Genomic DNA, 9,563 nt, shown 5'->3' with positions numbered 1-9,563 from the left:
TGTTTTGCATCTCACAGGTTAAACTTGCAGGATAAGTTACACCATTAGGATCCATAAGCCGATCATCCTTTTGGTTTCTGTACAATAAAATCTTTTAGGATTCGTCAACACATTTTCTGAAGGACATTTCAACTCAGGTTTTGTAACTTCGCTTAAAATTTCCAAAAAATCTTCACAGTTTAAGGGAAAGAATAAAACAGCCATGATTTTAAGCCTGTCTCATGTCTCACATTCAGATAAAAGAATCAAGCTCAACAAGTAAGGTGTTGTAAAGTGTCTTTAAAAGTCAAAATGAATGAATGAAAACGTAAAAGCAATATTTCATCTTTCACTTGCGAGACGAGCAGAGCTGCCACTAAAGGTTCGGGGCTGCAGAAGAACCTCGGCAGGCTGAAGTTGAGCTTTGAAATTTGATGCAGTAAAAAATATTCCTGATCAGACGAATGAGTGTAACATCACATGTGGTCACGTGCATGAACAAGGACAAAGCGTGCATGAAAACTCAGAGAAAAGGACAACTGTAGCATCAGCTGTGTCAGTTTATTCTTTCAAACATTCAGAGTCATCAAACTTTCAGCCTAATAAAATTCATTTAGAGACAAAAGAACAGAAATCTTTAACACAGAGATGCCGCAGCGCCGGAGAGTGCAACGGCAGCACGAGCTTTCCCTTCGTGTCTGCTCAGTGCCGGCGTTTTGGTCCCGTTACAGAGATGAAGACGATAACTGCGCATCGCGGGTTGAGTGAGAGGAAGGAGAAGGTGTGAGAAGTGAGAAGCTGTGGAGAGGCTTCCCTCCGTCGCCTCACGAATACATCGTGAGCTGAAGCCACTGTGAGGAAGAAAGAGACCGTCAGTGTTTACATGTGACCACAAGCCGTCCTCTGTCCTCCTCGGTTTTATAGTTTCAGTTTGATTGTCACCCCAGGAGCTGACCGATGTTTTCCTACAGACTTCTGTGCGATTCAAGTTCATTTCCAACCAGACCAGACTGTATAGAAAAGAACGATGTGGCCATTACTGCTCGCTGAGCCTCGAGCTGAGCATTTCTGACTGAGGGAGACTGTGCACTCATCATCAGGCCAGAATTACGAAATCAAAGGATGCTTTGCTCAAAAAGACTTGAAACTAGGGATTGAGACCATAACGCAGTCAATGAAGAAGAAGAAATGTTGCCCCCTAGTGGATATTAGAAAAAATACAGATTTAAGGCACTAGTTGTTTTTTTCCTGTGGTTCACAGTCAGTAAATCCGTCTCCACCTCATGTTTTTTCTGCTCCATATCATTGCAAAATATTAATCATGTTTTCTTTTCCTACTTCAGACTGTTTCCGTGCATTTCTAATCTCGTTCTCGTCTTTGGCCTTTGACCCGACCCCCACCCATTTTGCTTGCCTGCCCCTTGATGAATTTGATGCACCCTCGTCTCCTGTGTTTGGATCTTTTCCCCTGTGAGCTGACACACACGTTCCTACTTTTACCACACTCGTCCACTCAGTGTCTAAACTTCAGAATCGAGAGAATTAGAAAACATTCTGAAGTGAACCAGTCTGGGTTTTACCTCCTTGACGTCCAGATCGATGGTGCCGCTGTTGTCCTTATCCAGCGTCTTGAACGCTCCTGCAACACACACACACACACACACACACACACACACACACACACAGGTTGTGCATTTTAAATTGATATAAAAAAAATTTTCTTCTGTGCTTTTTGTTTCTTGGGTGGATGAGGAGGGAGGAGGAGTTTGGTGTAGGTTAGAGATGAACTAGGTGCTTCAGGCTGGTCCCTTGTTTCCCAGGGGATTGCCACAGTGGACGGATCCACATGTTTTGGTGTAGCACAGATTTGAACTTTAACACAGCCCTCCTGTTTATCTGGGCTTGGGATTGGTCCACTAGCTACAATAGCTTTGACCCCCTGAGGCTGGGTTTGTCTCTCCTCTGAGAATAGACTCGTGCAAATGGGTTCACCACACCCCACGCGGCAACACACTGGAGATACACTAACTACTTCTATTATGCATAAGAGAGACAAAGAAGTAGGGACAACACGTCATGTACAGCATGTACAGCTGTTCACAGGTGAGGAAAGTTAAACACATCATTATACAAACTTTACGTGTTCAGAAACGTAAAGCTGAAAATAAGACGGTCGGACAGCCGAGTGCACGCATATCTGAAATCACAGGGTGAAGAGAGACTCACTGCACATGGCGTCCAGTCGCACCAGGCAGCCAATGAAATTGTCAAAGTCCATATCGCCGTTCTCATCACTATAGCGACGGATAATCATCTTGTAGAGCTGGTCATTCAGCGGGAAGCCTGCAAAACACACACACTTAGTATGAAACTACACACACTCAAACGTCTTTGGTTCCCACAAGTACAGTGAACGTCCAGGTTTTGGTCCCAACAAATGTATGAACACACACACACACACACACACACACACACACACACACACACACACACACACACACACACACACACACACAGCAGCATTTCTTACCTGCAGCCTTGAAGGCACCAGGCACCTCGCTAGCGCTGATCACACCTGAGTTATCGGTGTCATAGTTAATGTAGATGCCCTGAAAACAAGACAACAAATAATAAACAACACAAACATAAAACCAGCGTGGAAACCGTCAGAGTGCGTCTGCACGGCTGCTCCCGACCGACCTGCCATCTCTTGATGTTATTCCAGAGGTACTTGAACTCGTGGAAGCCCAGTTTTCCTGTGCTGTCACTCTGATGGGAGCCAGGTCAAAGGTCAAACTCAGCAACACAAGCAGAACTCACTGAGAACCGTGACGGTTGATTTTCTGATCTGCTGCTACTAATTCTGCAACCACTGAGATTACTGTGTTCAGTTTGCACTATGTTTTGTGGAAGGATACGTCCATCACAGCAACCATACTCCTGCAGGACTCACTGCTGAAGCCGTCGGTCTTCAGCTTCCCATCTGAACGACAGATCCACAACTTCAGTTCAGCTTAGTTAAAATACAAATTTACTGCAAACACACAAAACACTGAAACTAGAAAATAACAATAAGAACGATTTAATGAGCTGCAGAAGGAAACCGGACTCACGTTTGCAGACCACTTTATTCAAGATGTTCATCAGTTCATTGGGACTCACCTCCATGTCCTGGACACACACACACACACAGGAAGTCCCCTGAGTTAGTCACAGCCTCACAGAATGACTCAAACCAAAGCCTTCGATCGAGCGTCTGACTCACTGCAGTCACTGTTGCCAACAACACGCAACCAAAACACAGAAGCAGCGCTAAAAGTTCCGGACGCGGCTTCCTCAAAAACTCTTTTTTTTCTTCACGCGATGAAAGCCTGTAGCTGTGAGCTGGGCTCCAAGGCCACGGGGTGAGCGGGAAAGATTTATTTTCACATGCTGGCCGATCGGCTCACAAACCTCGACTTCGAATCAAATGTTCATCCGGCAGTGAGCTGGGATGTTTCCCGAGCTTTCTCTGAAGCTCTAAACTCTTAGTCACGGCCACTTGAGTCACTTCAATCTCTTTTCCTTCTTCTTTTTACTTCATTTTTCCACTATTTACATCTAACTGTAAAAAAGTACGAAGAAGCCACACGTGACAAACACTGTACTGAATAAGGAGCATTTATGGCACTAAAAACTGTTCTGTGAGCCAAAGATAACTAGGTGGGCCCAGTATGTGTTACAGCAAGTATACTGGGCCTTATAAGGTGGCCCTGCAGACCTAACAAAGCTGCAGGTGTTCATCACATCTGGGCCCAACGTTAAGCTTCAGAACAGAAATCCTTTCTTCCGTTTCCTTTCTGAGTCGAGGTCTTCCTCCTCTTCAGATACAACCAGGCCTGTTCTCAAAGTTTTCATGCTTTGCAAACTCATCGACAGCATCAGCCCCGGTCACCTGACGGGCTCCCCTTAGTGATGTTAAGGGTAAACTAAACTCCTGGAAATTTCCACAAAGTACTCACCTTTCACAGCCTCCTGACTCCACCCGCCTGAAGCAAATGGGAGGAGCATACTTTACTACAAGCCTCTGTCACAGCAGTTATCACTGCTGTTGGTTTAGCCGAGAACCGGCTGTGTTCTGGTCTAACTGGTGCGCACGCCCATCAGATGAGTAGAAGAAACACACACACACAGCATGACTGCGGCTGTGCCAGACAATGGCAGGAATGCAGAGAGGGAGTTCTCTGTGTAACACGCCCTGCAGCGAACTGCAGTTTCCACATGTTTGTCAGAGGATTCACCGAACGAGTTCACTGTTTATGTCTGCGACAGAACCGCACGCTATAATTAAAAAGCAGGAAAAAGCTGCTCCTTTATTCACCAGGCCTTCCACAGAGTGCGGCTCCATGTTTGATTTGGCTGAATTTTACACCGGTGGCATTTCCTGATCCAGTCCCAGAGGGAGCTTTCACTCCACTGTGATTAAAATATAATACAGCAAAATTATGATAACCAAAGAAAGCACATCTCAGAGTGGAAGTGTAGACTGTACAGCAGGGCCAGGAAGAAGCACATTAAAGACAATCACTAGTGCACAATAAGAACAGCACTGGAGCTTTCTCTGCTCTCACTAACTTCATTTACAAACCTCCAAATCATATTTAAGGCTCTCTGACATGGATACGGTGAGGTCAGTGGCTGGAAACACACCAACACACACATTCGCTTCGATAAAAAAGTAGGAAACACTCTTCACCTCATCACGTTGAAGTCACTGATGTTAAGGGTAATTCAGTTTCCTCCAGCTCTCTTTATTTTTTCAGTCATCTTTGATTCTTTGGTTTGGAAGTTTTGGTCTCCACAGAAAATTTCCCCCTCAGGTACAGGGGCTGAATGTATTTAGAGTTCACCCATTTAAACTGTATTAAGGCTTAAAGTGTGCATTATTAGGGGCGTGGCCTCTGACAGGTGGATGGCGGCACAGGTAGCTGCTGTCTGTCTGCTAGTTGGAGTCCCTGAGCTGCACTGTGTTTGTGCTGTTGGAGCATTTTTAATGACATTATCTGACCAATAACGATCTTTCCCGGTTGGCTGTAATGGTGCGAGGACGTCTCAGCGCTGCACTCTGTGGCTCAGGGCTTCAACCTGCAGCTGTAACATCCAAGCACATCTGCGCCTGGTTTACAGTCAGGGGCCCACATGACTCGGGGACTCACACACAACCAACCGCACAGAGTCGGCTTCCCCTTGTGCTCCTGAGACGACCAAATTGCGACTCTTTAAAGCTCCTGATTTCCAGCTCTGTGTTTTTATCTTTGGACTCTGTGACTGCAGATTTACACGACACACAATTGATTCCTGATATTGTAGTTTTCCTGCTTCTATACTGCACCCTCTAGTCAGCAATACAGATGGAAGCACTGTAAGTGCATTTAGTATTTTCTAGTGTAAATGCACAGATAAAGCATGCACCCATCTACACACATCCTTCTATTGTATACGACCTGCAGAGCACACAGAAACCATGTCTGTCCTTATTGTGAGGGATGATACTTGAGCGTACAGCCGCGCCCTGCTACAGGAGTTTCTCGTTTCACGGGTCAAAAACAGGCGGTTGAAGTTTAGAAGTGCAAACTGACAGTTAGTTCACTGCTGTGGAAACTCCAGAGCTGCTGAGCTGGTTCGAGCTCGTTGCGCACAGTTTTTATTTTTCTGTTAAAGGTCCGATATCCAGAAAAGGCCTTTCTACAATGTTATGAGATATTTATGAACAGAACAAGCTCTGAAAGTCACACTTTTTCTCACACCGCTGTCAACAAGGCTGCTTCACAGCTTTACAAGCCAGTAAAAATACACAGGAGCTCTTCCTGGTTCACAGCAAGCAGCGCATCGTACTGTAGCATGCTGCTAGCACAGATGCTAAACATACAGCTGTGCACAGTCGGCAGCTGTAGGCCCTCTCTCTCTCTCTCTCTCAGTCAGTGTCTGTGCTTCACCTGAGCCATCACACCTCACCACACCTGTCTGCCTGCTTTTCATACTCCAACCCTCATCCCGTCTGTCCGGTCCCCTGTCCATTTTCTCACCTTGACTACTTATACTTCACCCTTCAGGTTTTCTATGCCTTCTATGAGGGGTCACCACAGCAGAGCATCTGCTCCATCTTTACCGTCCTCCTCTGTCACGCCAACCCTCTGCAGGTCCTCCTTCACCGTTTCTACTAAAAATGCTCCAAACAGGCACCAGAGCACAAACACAGAGTGCACAGGTGTTACCCAGTCTATGCAGATGAGCCTAAATACACTTTCTACCCACCAGAACAAGCTGATTTAAGGGGCCGCTGATCTTTCTGCAGACACCCCAGTGACTTTAAAAGTTTAGTGAAAGAGGCCACGCCCCCAATAATGCTTTAAGCCTGGTTTAAAGAGAAGAGCATCAGGACACAGGTGCACTCACATCTCCAGCCAGCTGTTTGAAAACCCTCCGAAACTGTTTCTCCTCTTCGCTCTCATTGGCCTCAGCGAACTGCAGAGGTCTGCGGGGAGGAGGCTGCACACAGAAGAAGCTTCTGTTAGGTCACACACTCACACACATCCTCCCTCCAACTGTGTTTGGACAGTTTGTGTGTTTGTTTGCACATAAAATCTTCCACTGAGAGGGCGTCGCTTCAGTCACACAGTTCAAGGTTCAAGCGATGCACATAAGCTCAGAGTTATCCACTGTGTGTCATCAGTTGTTAACAGGAACAAGACAAAAAATCTTTCTGTTTCTGCTACATTAAATATTAAAACTTGTTCATCGACATTCAGGTGCTGCACACAAGCAGAAATTTGATCTGGGATCTATTTTTCCCGTTTCTCATTGACGCAAATCTACCTGTGCTTTCATTAGAAATGTTGGAGGCTGCATTAGGACAGACTTTACAGAGTACTTACAGGGTCTGACGGCATGAACTGAGACGGGTCGATGTCGCTGTGGGGAAGAAATCACAGGCTCGGTTAGCCTAGCTCAGCATAAACACTCGAGTAGAAACTGATAGAAAAAGTGTGCTCACGTCACAGATTTGATGACGCTCCCGATCACTCCTTTCAACAGAAACATTTTGGCGTCGATCTGAAAAAGACCGAAGATTTAATCGACACTGATACGTGAAATCTGCGGGAGGTTTTTCACCATACTGGCTGTAAATGACCTGAACACCAAGGCCGAGACAGAAACCGCCGACTGCAGACGAACTCACGCAGAAGTTTAACGAACGTTTCATTAAAGTTAACGTTTTTATACTCTTTGATCATTAAACTACATGCTTTAAATATTTTCAACTAACTCATCAGGCTCCAAACTGCATTCAGAGGCAGGGCCGTGTCCAGAGAGGGGACACGTGGTGGCACCACCCCTCCTGAAATATGAATATGAACTCAACATGAAACGCTACTGTCAGTCTTACGAATACGACCTGTGCTGGAATCTAACCAAGTACATGTACTCAAGCATTTTACTGATCTAATATTTTAGTGTACTTCACTCAAGTATTTCTATGTTATTCTACTTTAAAGCTTCTGTTACTTCTTATTTTGCTGACTCTTGCAAAGACACAGTGCTTATTATTATTATACCTGAAGCTGGAGCAGTTCATGAGTAAATGTAGTTTATCCACTGAGCTCATTTTGGCTCTCAGAGATTATTAAAACAACAAACTCAACGATTATTATTCAAATGAAATGATTGTGTCTGGAACAGTTCTCAGGTTCCATTCAGCCCAGCATCCCTCCCACCGCTGGATTCGCTTTATTCAGCTTTCTCAGACGAATTAAACTCACAGCTCATTGATCAAATGTAAAAGACATTTTTCTTCTTTTTAAAGGGAACTCACAATTTTCCAGTCTGAGTAATCTGACCAAATTAACCGATAATCAAATATGAATGAATCAGTAATTCATGTAGTAACTTTTATGTAGTAGTAACGATTATACTTGTACTTTAAGTGTATTTGGATTCATTCAAACAAGAGTATTAAACATATTAGTAACGCTCACACACACACACACACACACACACACACTTGTCCATTTTGTGCCATGTTTTCTTAAATAAAGCGCAGCGTCAGCGGCGGGAGGAGGCTCCGTCGGTACTGAAGGCTCACAGCTCCTGTCTTATCTCACCCTCGGTAATCTTTCCATGCCTCCGTGTTCTGGCCGCGCTGGGTTGTTTTCTCCACTTTAACCTTGTTTTGTAAATTTCCACCGGGTGGGTGGGACAGCATGCACAATTCTGCACTTTTACACAGCTGAGGCAAAGCCAGCACACAGGACACAGAGGAGCTTTGTGGTACTTACAGAAGCTTCAGCTGAGGACAGACGGAGGCAGAGACCGCGGAGCCGGCGACAGAGACGATCACGGACTGCGGGGAACACAGACACGGAGGAACTGCAGGGCGAGCCCACTGACAGCGTTCTTTTTCAATGCGTCATCAACCCCTCCCCAAACACACGCACATATGCACGGGCAGGCCGCCAGATCATAGCGCCCTCTAGAGTTCAAATACGTGGTGCGTTCAGGGGCCCACAGGTCAAATGACTCATCACCAACAGAGGAGACCTCACCTCATATTAGCTGTTCTGATGAGTTTCAACGATCAGAGTTTGGAAGCGTGGATTCAGCCTGTCTGTAAACGCACGTCAGGCTGCTGGTGGAGTGGTGGTGTGGGGGATATTATCCTGACACACTTTGGGTCCAACTGAGCATCGTCCACAGCTTACCTGAGTGTTGCTGTGGACATGGTCAGCCTTTCCTGCCCGGGGCAGATGAACACGTTAATGTTTTTATATTCGACGTGATGTGAAATGATGTGGGTGGTTTATTATCCTCTGATAACCTGGTAAATGTTGTCTGCGTTTCTTTTGACTCACAGACTTCAGACCTGGAACTTTTCAGATTTCAGGAAAAAGATCATGTTGGACAAGGTGGGACGTAAAAGGAACATTCTAGCCACTGATCCATCAGCTGATTACTGCCAGAAATATTTCAGATATGTTCCATCTTTCCTGTTTCAGTGGGTGTGTCTGTTAAAGAGCTGGCTGACCTGTTTTACGTCTCCCACCTTTAAACGCCTCCTCTGACAGCTCCAGCCTCTCTGTGGAGCTCAGCTTGTGTCTCAGCTTCGAGAACTGAAGATCACATCATTACTGATGTTACTACAGCTGACATCGTGACAAAGACTTCCTCATAAACACACGTTTACAGAGACATTATTAAAGGCATCACTATCATTATTTACTCTGAAGCAGAGAAGTGTGGATTGGAATAACTTGCACTGAATTATTCTACAGTTCTTTAGATGAATCCTCTGCTGTTTATGTATTTTATAAGGTTTTATGATTTGATTTATTTTTGTTCTTTTCATTTGACTTTAGTTATTAATTTTTAATGCATTTATAATTTAATTATTTTGTATTATTTTACTTTGTGTTTGTATTTTATAAATATTTATTTTATATTATTGTATTGTTGATAGTTGATTGCATTTGTTTTATTTTATCTAAGTTTGTGGTTTTTAAGGAGGAAGTTTAGCAGAAAATAGCATTTTATTTATTTAATTGTATTTT

General features: G+C 44.6%; 1 protein-coding gene across 1 annotated transcript; it reads right to left on the bottom strand.

Moving 5' to 3' along the window:
• Positions 1 to 516: 516 nt before the first annotated feature.
• On the bottom strand, positions 517 to 8,439 carry LOC113036540 (calpain small subunit 1-like). The gene is made up of 11 exons (XM_026192947.1): positions 8,295 to 8,439; positions 7,013 to 7,071; positions 6,894 to 6,930; positions 6,415 to 6,507; positions 3,093 to 3,150; positions 2,898 to 2,962; positions 2,680 to 2,748; positions 2,510 to 2,588; positions 2,206 to 2,322; positions 1,560 to 1,618; positions 517 to 830 (listed from the first exon to the last, which is right to left on the bottom strand). The coding sequence occupies exons 2-11, from the start codon at positions 7,057 to 7,059 to the stop codon at positions 804 to 806; spliced, it is 651 nt and encodes a 216-aa protein (XP_026048732.1). The 5' UTR covers positions 7,060 to 7,071; positions 8,295 to 8,439; the 3' UTR covers positions 517 to 803.
• Between the last annotated feature and the right edge of the window lie 1,124 nt (positions 8,440 to 9,563).

The sequence above is a fragment of the Astatotilapia calliptera genome, chromosome 14 (assembly GCF_900246225.1).
Source record: "Astatotilapia calliptera chromosome 14, fAstCal1.2, whole genome shotgun sequence".
Classification (NCBI taxonomy): domain Eukaryota; kingdom Metazoa; phylum Chordata; class Actinopteri; order Cichliformes; family Cichlidae; genus Astatotilapia; species Astatotilapia calliptera.
This window is presented reverse-complemented; position numbering and strand designations above follow the sequence as displayed.